The sequence below is a fragment of the Aspergillus uvarum genome (assembly GCF_003184745.1).
Source record: "Aspergillus uvarum CBS 121591 unplaced genomic scaffold BO82scaffold_12, whole genome shotgun sequence".
Taxonomy (NCBI): Eukaryota; Fungi; Ascomycota; class Eurotiomycetes; order Eurotiales; family Aspergillaceae; genus Aspergillus; species Aspergillus uvarum.
The window spans coordinates 566,142-582,158 of NW_020291309.1; the positions used below are offsets into that span (position 1 = coordinate 566,142).

The 16,017-nt window shown below is 52.1% G+C and overlaps 6 protein-coding genes across 6 annotated transcripts; 3 read left to right on the forward strand and 3 right to left on the reverse strand.

The window, feature by feature from the left end:
- Window positions 1–270: 270 nt before the first annotated feature.
- On the forward strand, window positions 271–1,488 carry BO82DRAFT_26681 (uncharacterized protein). Its single transcript, XM_025630956.1, has 2 exons — window positions 271–939; window positions 1,036–1,488. Exons 1-2 carry the CDS (start codon window positions 615–617, stop codon window positions 1,323–1,325), a joined length of 615 nt encoding a protein of 204 aa, XP_025494487.1. The 5' UTR covers window positions 271–614; the 3' UTR covers window positions 1,326–1,488.
- Window positions 1,489–3,474: 1,986 nt separating this feature from the next.
- Window positions 3,475–4,861, reverse strand: BO82DRAFT_352269 (guanine nucleotide exchange factor SDO1). Its single transcript, XM_025634643.1, has 2 exons — window positions 4,723–4,861; window positions 3,475–4,568 (listed from the first exon to the last, which is right to left on the reverse strand). Exons 1-2 carry the CDS (start codon window positions 4,787–4,789, stop codon window positions 3,592–3,594), a joined length of 1,044 nt encoding a protein of 347 aa, XP_025494488.1. The 5' UTR covers window positions 4,790–4,861; the 3' UTR covers window positions 3,475–3,591.
- Window positions 4,862–5,141: 280 nt separating this feature from the next.
- cp3 (carboxypeptidase C PRC1) lies at window positions 5,142–7,180 on the forward strand. The gene is made up of 3 exons (XM_025634644.1): window positions 5,142–5,252; window positions 5,330–5,903; window positions 5,956–7,180. The coding sequence occupies exons 2-3, from the start codon at window positions 5,423–5,425 to the stop codon at window positions 7,119–7,121; spliced, it is 1,647 nt and encodes a 548-aa protein (XP_025494489.1). The 5' UTR covers window positions 5,142–5,252; window positions 5,330–5,422; the 3' UTR covers window positions 7,122–7,180.
- A 956-nt stretch (window positions 7,181–8,136) lies between these two features.
- Window positions 8,137–9,289, reverse strand: BO82DRAFT_381799 (40S ribosomal protein uS13; the record flags this gene model as incomplete). The annotated part of the gene is made up of 3 exons (XM_025637883.1): window positions 8,137–8,530; window positions 8,769–8,934; window positions 9,286–9,289. The coding sequence occupies 3 exons, from the start codon at window positions 9,287–9,289 to the stop codon at window positions 8,233–8,235; spliced, it is 468 nt and encodes a 155-aa protein (XP_025494490.1). The 3' UTR covers window positions 8,137–8,232.
- A 1,179-nt stretch (window positions 9,290–10,468) lies between these two features.
- On the forward strand, window positions 10,469–12,898 carry BO82DRAFT_410424 (uncharacterized protein; the record flags this gene model as incomplete). Its single annotated transcript, XM_025639763.1, has 1 exon — window positions 10,469–12,898. The coding sequence occupies one exon, from the start codon at window positions 10,469–10,471 to the stop codon at window positions 12,896–12,898; it is 2,430 nt and encodes an 809-aa protein (XP_025494491.1).
- Window positions 12,899–13,476: 578 nt separating this feature from the next.
- BO82DRAFT_352273 (peroxidase) lies at window positions 13,477–14,715 on the reverse strand. Its single transcript, XM_025634645.1, has 2 exons — window positions 14,443–14,715; window positions 13,477–14,380 (listed from the first exon to the last, which is right to left on the reverse strand). The coding sequence occupies exons 1-2, from the start codon at window positions 14,550–14,552 to the stop codon at window positions 13,549–13,551; spliced, it is 942 nt and encodes a 313-aa protein (XP_025494492.1). The 5' UTR covers window positions 14,553–14,715; the 3' UTR covers window positions 13,477–13,548.
- Between the last annotated feature and the right edge of the window lie 1,302 nt (window positions 14,716–16,017).

Here is a 16,017-nt window from a genome sequence, read left to right on the forward strand (position 1 = left end):
ACTGTTATCGCCGTGCGCTTAGCGGAATGGGGCTAAACGGCAGAAGTGACTTAGTGTCTTGAATCGCCTCGTGCCAATCAGCGATACTTATTCGTGGCCAACTAGGAATAATTTCCCCCCTCGAATTGAATCATAGGTATGGAGTCCACCCGATTTCGATTACTCCTCTGAGTTAGTCGTCGATTTGTCTCTCACACTGACTGCTGCTGCTTGCTTAAGATACCCGCATTGCGGTTCACATAGCCTTAGCCCTCCCTCCTCCCTCCCTCTCTTGCTACTTCTTGCTCTTACTTCGCCCTCTCTTCCTCTCCTCTCCTCTCCTCTCCTCTCCTCTCTTCCCTTTTATTGATTTCCAAACCATCTCCTCTCATCTCCTCTCGTCTCCCCTCTCTTCCCCTCTCCACTCTAGCCATACGATGAGATCGGGCTTTGCTTATCTCTCCAATTGTTGTCTGTGCTTGCACACTCTCCCTCGCGTCCAATCCCCGACTGGGAAAGGCCCGTTACTACTTTGAGGTGCGGAGTTAAACAGAGTCAACGCTTAATCTCCACACCTGCACAACCTCGATATCTTTCCTCCATACCTCGACTACTTACTTCTCCTTCCGGTCACAATGAATTTCCGTGAGAAGGTTCGACGAGTGTTCCGTCGGAGCAGCAGCTCCTCTTCATCCAAATCCAAAGGGCACGGGATTAAGATCGAGTATTACAAGCGCCATGAGATTCCTCGCTCCAAATTCAAGGGTCCCTTCGATCGCGAACACCAACGGCGCCTCGCAGCATGGTCTTTCCAAGGGACGCAAGAAGAGCGACGCCGGTCTTTAGATTTATCGCTGTCCCCTTGTACATCATTGCCGGACTACCTGAGACCTCAATGTTACGAGGAAGACCTGGCCCCGGATCAGATCCCAACGACGGCCCCGGAGGTAGTGACGACTGGTATGTGGAACTCTTCACTTTCTTCGCGGTCAACTCCGTCCATTTCTCTTGGCCTCAGCGATTTGTAGGATGACCGCGATCTGACCATCTTAATAGCTTCGATTTCCGTGGACCATGATGAGTACGCTCAAGGCCGCCAGGGAGACAGCAGCGGCTCGACCTCTTCGACGGCCGTGGATCCAGAGAGCTACAGCGAGTCCCTGATGACTCTCCTTCCGGAACTCGAGCAGGAGGACCCGATCGCCCTACTGAAGGAAACCATCCGGTACACCTCTCCGGTTGTACGGGCCATATCGCCGCCTCCAATGTCACCCAAGGGCGCTTGCATGCCCTTTGCCCCCGAGGATCTGACACGAGCGTTGAACGCCGTGCAGATCTGCTACTAGAACTTCTATTTATCCTAATAACCGCATCGACTTCCGGCAAGATCTTCGCTTCTCGTCACGTGAGCCATTCACCCAATGAGCGCCCGCCATCCCGACGATCCATCCATTTGTTTTTCCACTACAACCTGCTACACCTAGACGGAGCACAGCCTCTATTACCGACAACGACCTCTTCTACACGCAACCCTTCTATTTTAATCCCAGCCAACTCCCTTTCGCATACATAACAACAAGGGCCCTTGAGAGAGCCCGAAATCCGGATCCTCCGGCCACCGCCCGGTCACTTCCATCAGCCAAGACCTCGGGTCCAGAGTCCATGCATCGCACGACGTGAGGGGCATGTCGGCTATTGCATTTGACTGGCCCAGCGTCACTGCCGGCTGACATTTGACTTTCCACGCATGAGACGAACGAATGTTGAAAAGCGCCTGGCTTCTTATGCATATTCTATATGCTTTCGTGCATTTGCAATTGAGCGTATACCCTTTGCAGTCAAGTTTCTCTTGCCGACCGGCTTGGTCGTGCTGCTGCTGCTGCTGCTGGCGGTGTTGCATAAATGCTTACCGTACTTCACTCGCTTGGGGGTTTTGCCTACTACTAGCAACCTTCGTGAAGCAGAGGAAGAAAGATTAGCAGCCCAAGCTACATGGCCTTTTTTTACTCTACCTAATCTACCCAGCAGACCACTAACATTGTCATCAGGTAGTGCAGTAGACCAATGAATGAAGAAATCAAGAATTTTAATCCTTGCTTATCGTAGCCTGTAGGTAGTTATTAGCCTGCAGACCTCGCCACCATTTCCATGTAGGGAAGCCCTGTCCATGCCTATGCCTATGCCTATGCCTACTTGAACCGTACCCATGTATGAGTTACACAAAGATATGAGTCGAAATCGTAATAGAGAGAGACAATCATACTTAGTAGACTCCACCTTTAGCAAAACTATGAATGACTAGAGAACGTAGTCAACAATAGAGCTTCCCACTTTGCCCCCCTTCCCCTTTCACAGTCCCAGTCCCTTTTTCCCTTTCCCCTTTCCCCCAGATCCAGGACTCCACATGCACATCTCCATTCCATCTTCTTGGCATTCGGCACATCACGCATCATCTTGACTTCAATCCGTATAGTCCACATAGTCATACCCATACCGGTACACATTTAGCTTAGTTTAGCTCTTAACTTAGTCTAGCCTTAGTAGCCTTTTGGGAACTAACTTAAGTGAGACTATGTTTCAAGTAACCTTAGCTTCCAGAACCTAGAATTGATAGCCTCAACCCTACATAGGTACAGGTAGCCTCGCCCCTCCTTCCCTTCCCCTCTTTCCTTTCCCCCCCCCCCCCCCACCACTGACTGCCACCCGCAACCCAAATTCCTGGCCACTTGGGGTTCAGGCTCTTGGGTATGGATGGGTAAGGCGTGCAAAGAAAATCCAAAAAAAAATAAAAAAATAAAAAAAAAAGAGAAACAAGCACTAAATACCTAGTAGTAAATAGCTGGGTCAACTAAAACGATGGCCAAATGCCAAGCCCAGCTGGTGGCGTAGCTTTGCCCGGCGGTCGACCTGGCTAGACCGCAACTACTGTCTATCTATGTAGGAGTACCTGTTTATCTGATCGGCATCGGCGGAAGGGAGGGGGGCGGAAAGGCGGGGATTCTAGATGACGAAACCAAGAAGAGAGAGGCAGGGTTATCGGCTGAACTAACTGCAGTCTGAGCTGTAAGGTTTCTTGGGGGCGAATATCTGGGTTGGGGAGGGAAGGGACGGAGGGAGATGAACTACTGCATGCGTTGCATCTGGGGCTTGGCTTTTTTTTCTTGAGGTTGTTGCGTATATTGGAGGGAAGGGGGTGGCTTTGAAGATAGGAGGACTTCGTATATCGGTGGCAATGTTGGTGGGTGGGGTGGTTTTTGTTTTTCTTTTCTTCTTCTTTTTGTCGGATTGTGCTTATCGGTAGTATCTCACAGGTCATTGTTTGTGAAGGGTTGAATGGGGTTGTTAGTGCTCTGCTGTGTGAGACGGAGGATATATACTTGGATGGTGGTGGGTGGTTGAAGGGCAGCGAGTACCGAAACGGTCGGTGTCGCATGGGACGGGCTACTTCTATGCAGTGCGACGAGCCTACTGCTGACTCTACATGTCCGATGGATGCTCAGAATGGTTCTCGTACACTTCATATCCGGTGTTTTGCTGGTCATCAGTCATGTCATCTATACAGGCTCTAGGTGAAATGCGGTCCATATACCCCCTTATCAAAGATGCTTGGGTTTAGTCCTCGTGGGTGACGGCCATGTCAAGAACCTCCACGCGTCCTCGGCCACGGGTCTCATTGCCAACGAAGTCATTCAGTCCCTTGAAAGCGCCAGGCTCTGCGAATCCGATGACCTCCCACTCGTCACCGCCCACGACCTCCTGCGCCTCCACCGACTCGATATAGCTGAGGATCTTGTCCTTGACATTGCTGGGACCCTTGGCGGGCGCCGCCTCAGCGTCCGAGCCACCCGCCTCATCCTCGGAGTCCTGCTGACGGGCCGACTTCTTCGACCCCTTCCCACCCTTCTTGTTCCCCTTGGCACCACCCTTGGGGGGCGGCGTCTCCCTCTCCTTGTTCGCACCGCCCGCACCCCCAGCCACCTTGACACTCTGCTTCAACAGCGACACCGGACAAGTCACCCGCAGGCGCATGCGGGCCCGCATCACCGGGATGGGCTGCCACGCGATCAGCGCCTTCATCGCATCGAGCGCCTGACTCTTCGCCGACTTATTCGCCGCGACCCCCGTCCACAGGGGTTTCCGGGGGGCGGCGCTGCCGCCGCGGTTCTCGTCGCCGTCGCCGTTCGTCTCGCTGGGCGCCGGGCCCTGGGTCTGCTGCTGTCCGCTCGCCGAGCTCAACTGATCCAACGCCTTGGAGATCATGCCGGGCGTGTAGACGCGCTTCGTCGTGGGGTCCACCAGCCGGCCCGACACGATATCCAGAATCTCCTTCTCAACGCGCTCGATGATCTCCTTTCGCTCGCGCTCGCCGACCTGCACCTCGCCCTTGCGCAGGATCTCTTGCCGGATTTCATCGGCGGGCGTGTCGGCGCCGAACGCCTTGGCCAGCTCGGCCGACGGCGCCGTCTGCGCTTTCGACACCGACAGGAAGATGGTGGGCACTTGTAGCACGTTGTCGAGGTCTTTCTCGGCGCCGGAGCGGTATTCCAGGAGTTTGTTCTTGTAGCAGGCGAGTTCGAAGCGCTTTTTGCCTGGAGAAGGTGAGGTGTTAGCGGGATGGTGAAGGGGATTTTGGTAAATTGGTTCATGCTTGTGATCGCCGATCTGGAAAATAGCCCTGGCTGCATTTCCAGACGCTCGCGCTGGGGTATATGGTATATTTAGTAGAGGAGTTGGTCCGCTTACCCTTCTTTAATCGGACGACTGATACATTGGTGAATTTGATCTGATTTGAGGGTTGGTTGATCGGCATCTTGGAAGAGTCTTCCTTCGCGGAGAAGCCAAGTGCGTTCCGCTGGTATAATCAAGAGATAAACCACAGAAGATGGGTATCTGGTGGATGGGATTGTTTATCAAGAGGCGTATGTCTGGGATTCGTCTGAAAAAATGATGCCCGCATCCAGGCAGGCAGTGGCCTGACGGAGCTGTGATTGGAGGAACGGGCGATGACGCTGGTCCCGTGAAGTCTGCTTAGTCATGACATGTGACTCGGCGCGTGACTCGCCTTGGTCCGGAAGGCACCGCGGTTTGATTGGCCGCCTCCTCCCCCAGCTATCAAGGCGTCATCTGCAGGCCAACGCCGGACCTCTCCTTCTCCCTCTTCCCTTCTCTCTCTCATCCTCACCTGTTCTTCTCTCTTCTTGATCTTCTCGGTAGGATCAAGTAGCTGGTGTTCCATCGGCTACAATTCCATCCTTTTCCAACTGCCCTGAGCTGTAAGCTTTATCTCCCTTTCCCCAGCCACACCCGTCTTGCCCTGATAGCCCATGCTGATAAGCACCTTGCCTCCCAGGTACCATCCAGACCGCAAGGTCCTTGCCATCCTTCTCTCCTCAATCCATCAAGGACTCAACCCAAGCTCTTTGATACGTAAACCAAGATCATCATGAGAGTCCTTCCAGCTTCTTTGCTGGTCGGAGCGGCCACTGCTGCCGTCTCCTCTCCCTTCCAGCAGGTTCTCGGAGATGTCAAGTCGAACATCAAGTCGACCGTCGAGAGCTCCTCCGAGCCCCTGCACGCTTTCAAGGAGCAGCTGAAGACTCTTTCCGAGGATGCTCGTAGACTCTGGGAGGAAGTTGCCAGCAGCTTCCCCGAGAGCATGGACCAGAACCCTCTCTTCTCTCTGCCCAAGAAGCACAACCGTCGTCCCGACTCTCACTGGGACCACGTTGTTCGTGGTGCTGATGTCCAGGACGTCTGGGTCACCGGCGCCAACGGCGAGAAGGAGCGGGAGATCGATGGCCGTTTGGAAGCCTACGATCTCAGGGTCAAGAAGACCGACCCTAGCTCCCTCAACATTGACCCGAACGTCAAGCAATATACCGGTTATCTTGATGATAACGAGAATGATAAGCACCTGTTCTACTGTAAGTGAAAAACATGCCTGGAACGAAGGGATTCAACACTAACTCTTTGAAGGGTTCTTCGAATCTCGCAACGATCCCGCCAACGATCCCGTTGTCTTGTGGTTGAACGGAGGCCCTGGGTGCTCGTCTCTGACCGGTCTCTTTATGGAGCTTGGACCCAGCAGCATTAATGAGAACATCAAGCCCATCTACAATGATTTCTCTTGGAACTCCAACGCCTCTGTCATCTTCCTTGATCAGCCCGTCAACGTTGGTTACTCCTACAGTGGCTCTGCTGTTAGTGACACTGTTGCTGCTGGCAAGGACGTCTATGCTCTGCTTTCTCTCTTCTTCAAGCAGTTCCCCGAGTATGCCAAGCAAGACTTCCACATTGCTGGCGAGTCTTATGCTGGTCACTACATCCCTGTCTTTGCCTCTGAGATCCTTTCTCACAAGAAGCGCAACATCAACCTCAAGTCTGTGCTGATTGGCAACGGTCTCACCGATGGCTTGACCCAGTACGAGTACTACCGGCCCATGGCTTGCGGTGACGGAGGTTACCCTGCTGTTCTGGATAAAGCTTCCTGCCAGTCCATGGACAACGCCCTGCCCCGCTGTCTGTCCATGATTGAGTCCTGCTACAGCTCTGAGAGCTCCTGGGTCTGCGTGCCTGCCTCGATTTACTGCAACAACGCTCTCCTGGCACCTTACCAGCGTACCGGACAGAATGTCTACGATGTCCGTGGCAAGTGCGAGGACGACTCCAACCTCTGCTACAAGGGTCTGGGGTACGTCAGCGACTACTTGAACAAGCCCGAAGTCATCGAGGCTGTCGGTGCTGAGGTTGGCGGCTATGACTCCTGCAACTTCGACATCAACCGTAACTTCCTCTTCCACGGTGACTGGATGAAGCCCTACCACCGTCTGGTTCCGGGTCTGCTCGAGCAGATCCCCGTCTTGATTTATGCCGGTGACGCCGACTTCATCTGCAACTGGCTTGGCAACAAGGCCTGGACCGAGGCTCTCGAGTGGCCCGGCCAGAAGGAGTACGCCGCTCTCCCCTTGGAAGATCTCAAGATCGTCGACAACGAGCACAAGGGCAAGAAGGTGGGACAGGTCAAGTCCCACGGCAACTTCACCTTCATGCGCCTCTACGGCGGTGGCCACATGGTTCCCATGGACCAGCCCGAGTCCAGCCTGGAGTTCTTCAACCGCTGGTTGGGCGGTGAATGGTTCTAGATCGGACCTGCTGCTGCTGCTACTGCTGCTCTTTGATATAAGTTACATACTTGCATTTTGCTGCCGGCGATGTAGTACCAGCCTTCAATTTGCCATCTTATGACTTACTTGTGGTGCATTCGAAGTCAACTTGCACACGGGATCTATGACCACATGATTGCTGTACTTTTTTGTTGTCATCTGCGAACACATTTGCTAGAATCGATCGAATGATCAGGTTTTGTTACTCAATAAGGAATTTTTTACCACACTTGTAAATTGCCCTGCACGAGAAGTAGTCTGTAAGATTTGGTTTCAGGGTAGTCTCCAAACCACATCTAAGAATCGCCGAACTCGGCACGTTTAGGTAAGACAGATATCTAGCGGTCGACGAGTGGGATGGCGATTGTACTGGGCCGTGGAGATCTACTTTCCAGGCCCTGGTGCGGTGCAAGGACCCTGGTTTGATGGGGGATTTCGATTCGAGGGACCTGGAGACAGCTAAGATTGGCTTGGGGGAGGGAAGGGCCGCCACGACCGTTGGGGTCTGCCTTGCACGCGGTGAGTGGGAATTTGGGGGAGAAGGGGGAGGGGAGGTTGGTTGCTTCGAGCAAGATGATGGTATACCTGTTGGTTCACTGGTGTATGGAAGCTGATAAGATGGTAGGAGGTATGGAACCAGGGACAGCCCTAGGTGTTTACTATGTGATGATAATAGAGCGTCATGGCATATTGGACACATACATACCCCCTGTTAGAATAGTAGCGGCGTGGATTGAAGGAGATACTTCCATAGCTTGTGGTATGAGATGCGAGGAGTAGCCTGATTACAGGATGGGGTAGCGTGTTCTACGAAATACGAAGACAAAGGACCAAGTTTGGTTTTTTTTTTTTTTTTTTAAAATTCATTTCATGATGGTATGATTTCTTTTCATTTTCGCGGGAGACTCGGAGCCGCGATGAACCCCTTGTCTGATTCCCAGCGAAAGGGGGGAATTTTCATTATCACACCAGCATCTCAGACACAGTTGCCCCCCCGACTCTCTTTTAATCCCATGATCCAAAGTAGCCCAGACCCGCGCAAGAAAAAGAAAGAAAATAAACACACAGCTCCCAGGGAAGGAAAAAATGCTTAGTTCTTCTTCTTGCTGACACCGACGGTGCGACCACGGCGACCGGTGGTCTTGGTGTGCTGACCACGGACACGGAGACCCCAGTAGTGACGGAGACCGCGGTGGGAGCGGATCTTCTTGAGGCGCTCGAGGTCCTCACGGATCTTGCTGTCGAGGTTGTTGGAGACGACCTGGGAGTTCTTGCCGTCGGTGATGTCGCGCTGTCTGTTCAGGAACCAGGCGGGGATCTTGTACTGCTCGGGGCTCTGGAGGATGGTGACGACACGCTCGAGCTCTTCGGTGGTGAGCTCACCGGCGCTGTATGAAGATAAGAATTAACCTTGACTGTTGCCGGGAATATTTGGTTGAAGTGGTTTGCAGAGGAGAGGCCAGATGTGCGGGCGCGGGTTTCGGTCTCCGAGGTGTATTCCTCCCATTTTCTCAAGATGTTGCATTGGTGGCGCGGCTTCCTCCTCTTCTTTCTTTTGGATCTTCCGTAGCCCCGACATCTGCCGGTGGAATGGGTGTGATAGAGGACTGGAGGATGAAAACGTACCGCTTGGTGAGGTCAACATCGGCCTTCTTGCAGACCAAGTTGGAGTAACGGCGACCAACACCCTTGATCTGGGTCAAGGCGTACATGATCTTCTGCTTACCGTCAACATTGGTGTTGAGGAGACGCAGAATGTACTGGAAGTTGGTCTTCTCGCCGGACACAAGCGCTATATGTCGAGAGAACCATCAGCATTTCCGTTCACATTCATCGCATAAAAAGCCAGTCCCTCGTCTGTCCAGCGCAGAGTTTATTCCCCAAAGTATTCCCACGCCGTATTCCATATCCGGTCGGTCTGTCGAGAATCAAGAAAACCTCCATGCCGAGCTGATGCTTGTAATTTTTGATGCGTTGCCGTCGCAGCGATAAGAATTTTCCTCCCGTCATCGCAAAATAGCCACCCAAAACGATTTTCTTTCCTTGACCATCGACCGGACACAGAAACCAGGTAGGAATCCCAGAAGGAGTAAAAAATGGTCGGACATGAGGGATCTGGAGAGACTGAGAGATTGGCACGTACACATGATGGGCGATTTGGGGCGGGACCGCGGTGAATTGTCGACAGGCGAAAGGGATGGGAGAAGGAGGGTGAAGTCGTGGGCGTTGGCGGTGCTTCTCAATCTCTTTCCTCTGGGACTTTCGCAAGCCCGTTGTGGGATCGGGTAAGCTGGTGACTAACCGTATCTGGCATGGTCGTTCTGAGGGCTCGCTTACGGGCTGCGCTAGGCTGGTTCGGGATATGTTGTCACTTGCCCTGCGCTGGGGTGGACGCGGGCACGTGATCTGACCTCTGCGGATGCCTCAGGCTGGCAGTTTACCTTCGTCTCAGCAATAGAGAAGGACTGTTGATAGCCATGCTGCATCTTTGTAGAGGACTGAAGAGGCTCAGCTGCTCTCATGCTTGTATCTTGTAGCTTGTCCCTCAATACTCGATCGACCGTTCTCTGGGGACTAGGCTTTATTGGGCGCCTGTATGGCCGCATCTTCTACTCTAGTGTTTATGGGGGATCCTGTCATGGCAACTCCACCCACATCACACTACGTACTCCAAAAGATCAACACTGAAGTCGAAAGGGCAATATGACCTACTTGATAGATATCGGTTGAGAAGAGGCTCAAAATAGTCAAGATAATCAAAGACTCACCCTGCTCCAGTCCATCTCCTAATAATCTGTATGTAGCCCTGTAACACGTGCCTAGTCAGATCTCTAGCTGGACACAGAGAGCACCGTCTTGCTGTGAGTGTTATGAATGAATTCAGACCAGACATGCTATGATTCTTCCAACAAACAAAGAAGAGTTTAGAGGCAGTTGAATTGTATGCGCCTGAGTGACTTAGATTTTTAGTGGGTAGGACATGGATTGTCAAGCAAAATTCCTGCATTGACTGGCACTGAGCTAATTCACTTCACTAATTTTGTTTTGGGAGAAGTCTCACCCCTTCTGTTCCTTCACTACCCTCCAGTGGATACATGATGTGTTACTCAAAGTCTTTTCTCAGTCCTTAGTTTTCCTCTGAAGTTGTTCCTGTCTCTTGTTTTTGTTTCTTTCTCCACGCTTCTATCTCGTGTTACTTGATCCGGTCCATAGTTCTCCTCCGCATCTCCAGACACGCCAGTCTTCATCCGGTAAGGTTCCCGCCCCAAGCGAGATTAAGCGAGAGTTAGCGCCATCACTCATACTCCTGAACTATAGCCTGCAAGATGGTCAAAGGACAGCTACAAGCCGGTGCGGGGAAGCCGGCCAAGAGCCGAAAAGATCGCTTTGTCCCTGCCATCTCACGCCCGGGGGTGAAATGGCATGAGATTCAGTATCCCGATCCAGAGCTCCGTTTTGAAAAGCTAGCTGTGGAGACCCTCCCTGACCCCCCCAAGGACTTCACCATCGGCGGAAAACGATATACAGGGCTCACCAAGGGTGGGCATGCCAGAAAGGAGGATCTCGAGCTGTTGCTGCCGTTCCTGGACTGGGGCTTTGATCATGATCTGATAGTAGGCGAAGCCACCTGCGACCAGCTGGGCGCTATGATTTTCAAGCTTATCTACAACCGAGCCCCTCAACATCAGCCCCAGACCTGGAACGAATTATTCGACGTGACGAGAGACGCGGGCCCACGTTTGCTGTCAACGAAGATCAACCGGCCATGCATCCCAATCAGTCGGTACTACCCCAGTCTTAAAAGTGGACCGGTTATGCAGCTTGAGCAGAACTTTCAGAGACCGCTGGACACGTCTCCATTTCTTTCAGATTTGTGCATTCACCGGATGTGTTTGCCCTCGACTGGTGGCGCTATAAGTACCAATGTTACTTTGCAACCTTACCCTCAGAATGAGAACAGCACTATACTTGATTCGAGTCTCTCACTTCCATCGTCTCTTCCAGTAATTCCACTCGCCGCTCAACCCGCAAGCATGATGATTTCGCACAACGACCCTTCCGACGAAAAGACCAAGTCGGCCCAGTCTTTCGGTCTTTCTCAGAACACACCTGTAGATCCAGCTCAGACAACCGAACCTTGTCTCAAGATCGAAGCTACAGAGCACGCCGTCTTGCAGGGTACGAACTCGAACAACGACATCACCATGGGGGAGCCGCTGTCTCATGGTCGAGATCCCGTGTCGTCTGACGAATCGAGTATGCTTGATGCACTGATTGTGGTCGCCCAGCTGTTGAGGTTGGACTCATCAAAGGACAAGTGTGATGAGAGCGAGAGACAGACTTTCGACGAAGCGGAGCTCACCTTTTGCGAAGCTATAAACCAAGACTGGGACACCTGCACCCACGAAGAAGGCGCTCGACTGATAACTCGCCTCAAAGCTGAACTGGAGAAACTCAACATCAACATTGATACAACCCTCAAGAACGTGCGAGACGCGTGGATGGCATTGACGAAGTCCTTCACCCAGTTCGACTATTTGTCTGCGAAGAGATACTTCGCGTGTTCCTGTTTGCCTGACCATCTCCAATTTCCCTTCGTTGACGAGGGGCTTGCTGTGAAACACCGCATATTCATGCCACTCGCTGAGAGCGCCGGCACAAATGAAGTGACCATACAGGATCTCCTGGGTCGTTGGTTTGGAAGGCGGTGGAGCGAGGATTGTGTCCTCTGTAAAAGGCCTGGCTCCGTGGATACGGATACGGTATTTCAGAGCACTCCCTTGTGTTTAGTGGTTGCCCCCGATCTCAGAACCTCCCTTCATGAGCACACGCGTGAGATCAACATCGAATACATTGACTTTACAGGCACTGTATGTACTGCGTCCTACAGGTGGATAGGAGGCATCTACTGCAATGACAGCCGCCTACGTGTCTACTGGACTGATACTGAAATTGGTGAGCACGATAGTGGAAATATCCGTGCTTATGAGAGCCGTCTGAGATCGGATATCATGGTCCAATCCAACGCTCAGCCCAAGCCTTTCAATCGAGTGCCCTCAGCTTGGTGGGAGAATAAGTCTGTCCCACTACTGTTCTATGAGTTGATCTGGAGACCAGAACCCGAGCTCTTGAGAAGACCCACTGAATTCCTTGGTGACATGGTTGCAGAACTGGATAACCCTGAACACCAGCTGATGACACAGGCAACCATGACTGCCAGCCTTGCAGTTCCTGCCCTTCGCAACCAGCTAATGACACCACCGACCACTACTTCCAGCCCTGAAGCTCATACTCCAAATAACCAGCTGATGGCACAAATGCCCGTTCCCCTCCCCAAGGTTGATGCCGCTCACAGCCAGCTGATCACACCATCGAGCCATGCAGGGCAGGAGGAGGTGCAATACTCGGAATCTCCATATGGATATGGCTACGGCGACTTCATCGGCGAGGAAGTTTTCTCAGTCTTCAGTGGCGGTCACATGGCCATGGACGCTTCTTTGCCATCAGTCCAGGCACCAGAATATGAGTCATACACCCAAATTGTTGAGGCGGATCTCGCAATGATCGAAGGTGGTTTTGAAGAGCTGTTGAACAATTCCGCTCTGCAGATTGATTGGTCTTTGGTTTCCGATGAGCCTGATTATTCAGCCTCTGCTGAAAATGATGTGAGGTATCAGCAGGAAAGTACTGATGGAGTGATGCAGGATGTCTTTAGAGGTGGCGATACCGATGACTTGAAGACCGTTGAAGAGTGATACTACCGTTGGGATGTGAACAGTTCATAGGTTGTCTGGTTTTGCCTTCTGATTTGAGCATGTACGCCGATTGGATTCTTTTCTGATCTAGAAATGCACAGCAGCTACAGTAATGGCCAAATTCATGTCCATACTTTTCCTATCGAATGTTAGCAGAGAACTGTTAGCAGAAAATGATACTTTACTGAGGTGGAATGTTATTTCCAACCGAATAAGTTGCCTGAAATTTCCGGTCAACAAGTAATTGAACGTACCTACTTACCTCAGTTTTCATTTATCCTTCATTCGTGGATTTACAACTGAAATTAATGTCGCCCTTGACAGTGCCGAGTCAAGGCAGTCAGCCAATAGAGTAAAAGGGGAAGTCAGCTCCAGCCGATCATTGTTGCTTTCCCCGCATTTCACCCTCGTTGTAAATCCCCCGTTTCCCCCCAACCTCAACTTAGCCTTCCCTCAGATTATTCTTCTGCGAAAGACTGCTATGGGGCTTGTTTATCCAGGTCAGATGTTGATCATGGTTGGTATCAGTCAATTGCATCTATTAAATTCACATATAGGGCATGGAAGGCTAACTCTAACTATATCCATCTAATCTAGATTCCATGTACAACAAAAATAACACATGCCGACCGGACAAAACAGCCTCAAATCTATAGCCTTGCACGGACAGCTTCTTTCTTGGACTGTCTCGGCGGGCCCGTGGGGGTATCACTCTTCTTCGGTGCTGAAATATAGCCTCCTTTGACGTTATCCGCATTGATGACCAACCCCTTTTCATCTCTCTTGATGCCGAGCTCAACCAACTTCGCGAACGCCTTTGCGAAGTGATCGAAGAACAACTCCTTATCCTTCGCATACTTCACCACCCACTCCTGGAACCTCGGGTCCGTCTTCAGCGCGATATCCGTGGGCAGCATCATCAACATCTCGTCGCCCTCCTCCGCATCCGGATCCACAAAGACAAACTGCGACATGCCGTTGCCCAGCTTCTTCGGCGTCCACTCCAGTTTCAGCAAGAGATTAAAGAACTGATTGGAAAACCTTGTCGGGTTGTTGACCCACGGTCCCTCGAATCCGCTGCGGTCGGTGTGACATCGGCCCAGGTTGTGTCCGCCCGCCAATGCGACAATCTCCTGGTCGTTGAAGCCCATCCGATAGAAGATGAAGCGCAGGTGATCAGCCCCCAGGGCACCGTCGGGTAAGCGGCCGCGTGGAGGCACCTTGGAGTCGTCGACGAGATCTGTGCGGCCGGGCTGCCATGGGACTTCGGGCCCGCCCATCTCCTTGATGGCAACCACGCCGGCTAGCGTCCACAGATCCGAGTATGTGATCCAGGGGTGCTTTTCTTTGACGGGCTCGAGGAATGCGCGGCCGAACTGGAGGCCGGCGTTGGCTGGGTCCCCGCCTTCAGCTTCATAGCGCATGCCCGCCCCGTTGCTGCCGCCCGTGTCGGACTCGGCGTCATACGTGCCCGCGGAGTGCCTGGTATGGGGTTAGTTGGCAAATTCAATGGAAAAGTGACTTGGGCAATGAGAGAGTCTCACCATGCTAAACGGACAAACACAGGGCCAGCACTTCCGTCGTCATAATCGGGCTTTTTTAGCTGGGCGGCGATGTCTCTGCGGACAGCGTCATAATCCCCGGGGGTGCTCATCTCGGCCGATAAGTCTGTCTGGGGTAACGAAAGTAGTCTGCGCGGATGACTGATCGGTTCCGGTTCCCGTGCGCCGCAAATTCTTTTCTGGTACAGTGATAAGGTCGAACGATTATCAAGGAGAGGACTCCAGCACGCACGATATGAGAGAATATTGAACAGGAGAAGAAAGAGAAATTCAGATGACTGGCATTCGCTTTTGTCTTTCTCGCTGGCACATGAAGACCGGACCGATGGCGACTAATTGAGTGTGGATCACTGGATCCGCGGTCCAATTCCCTCAGAAGCAAAAGCCGAGGTTCATTTTTCTGGCTTGCGACCCGCGCTCTCACAAATTCTCATGGCCAGTTATCGCGATGGAGACGGCTGGTTCTTGGACCTGAGTGGTTCAACTGATGGCCTTAATCTCGGCCAGCATGATGGAGCCCCCATATTTGGCCCTTTCCCCAGGTTCATATGTCAATGGGGCCTGGGACAGGTTTTGCGGTTGCCAGTAGCCGTGGCGAGAGAAGGGATTACACTTGAAATGTGCAGATTGTGCATTTCTAGTTCTTCGAGATCGTTCAGCGCTTGACATATGATTTTCTTCTTGGCTTCGACAAGCCAACTTCTTCCCAAGCTCAGCATCATCGGATGATGTGTAAGATCGCTCTGCTCTTTGGCATCGGTCAGCCGTTCGGAAATGGACCTCGGGCTGTGATATGCCGAGCATCAATTAACCGACCATGCTGAAGATTGGTCGCAGAGCGCGCTCTTTCACAAGACACCTGATCTCACGCATGCCCACTGCTTACTGGACTGACCATGATTACAACTTCAGCAAGACCTGAGTACCATCCGGACTCTGGCCATTGTCAATCTCACAGGCCTAAGGCGCCGTCAGTCATCATGCGAAATCACGTTCAATTGTATTGGTTCTAGGATCGCCGCAGATCGCCCTCTCATTCGATAGCCGCCTCAATAACCGCTTAAGTTTTTCCCTCCACAAATCTCGAGCGTCCTCCGCCTCGGCCACGATTCACTTCAATTCGTCCCTCATGTCCATTTTCAATCATTGAACCACATCGAAGACTTGGTCGGCAACCCTTCGAATGAGGGCAATTCCGCCCCCTGGAGAGAAGAACGAAATAACTCTCACGATCGATCAACTCGAGGTTATCCACCCCATCCTCGGCGCTAATATCAGGATGAAATGATGACGGCTTGGGGGGTTCCAAGCAAAAAGATCGGGTTACCCTGTAGTATGTATGAGGAGTAAGTAGTAGACGTAGTATGAACGTAGCCTATGAAGAATCATACTAGCGAACACAAGAGTATGAACTCTGGAACTGTTGAAGCTGACTTATTCAAGACTACTATTAAGCATGACACTTCGCTTTTCGATGTTCCCATGTTGGCACATCGCATAAATTAGTTATATTGGCGGGCCTCCGATAGTGTTTGCGCGGATGCGACTGATCACTTT

Coding starts and splice junctions, on each gene's coding strand:
- BO82DRAFT_352269 (XM_025634643.1), bottom strand. CDS start 4,789: ATGCCGATCAACCAACCCTCAAATCAGATCAAATTCACCAATGTATCA. Junction 4,569..4,722: donor AGTCGTCCGATTAAAGAAGG/GTAAGCGGACCA, acceptor CACCTTCTCCAG/GCAAAAAGCGCTTCGAACTC.
- BO82DRAFT_26681 (XM_025630956.1), top strand. CDS start 615: ATGAATTTCCGTGAGAAGGTTCGACGAGTGTTCCGTCGGAGCAGCAGC. Junction 940..1,035: donor CCCGGAGGTAGTGACGACTG/GTATGTGGAACT, acceptor CCATCTTAATAG/CTTCGATTTCCGTGGACCAT.
- cp3 (XM_025634644.1), top strand. CDS start 5,423: ATGAGAGTCCTTCCAGCTTCTTTGCTGGTCGGAGCGGCCACTGCTGCC. Junction 5,904..5,955: donor TGATAAGCACCTGTTCTACT/GTAAGTGAAAAA, acceptor AACTCTTTGAAG/GGTTCTTCGAATCTCGCAAC.
- BO82DRAFT_352273 (XM_025634645.1), bottom strand. CDS start 14,552: ATGAGCACCCCCGGGGATTATGACGCTGTCCGCAGAGACATCGCCGCC. Junction 14,381..14,442: donor GTGTTTGTCCGTTTAGCATG/GTGAGACTCTCT, acceptor ACCCCATACCAG/GCACTCCGCGGGCACGTATG.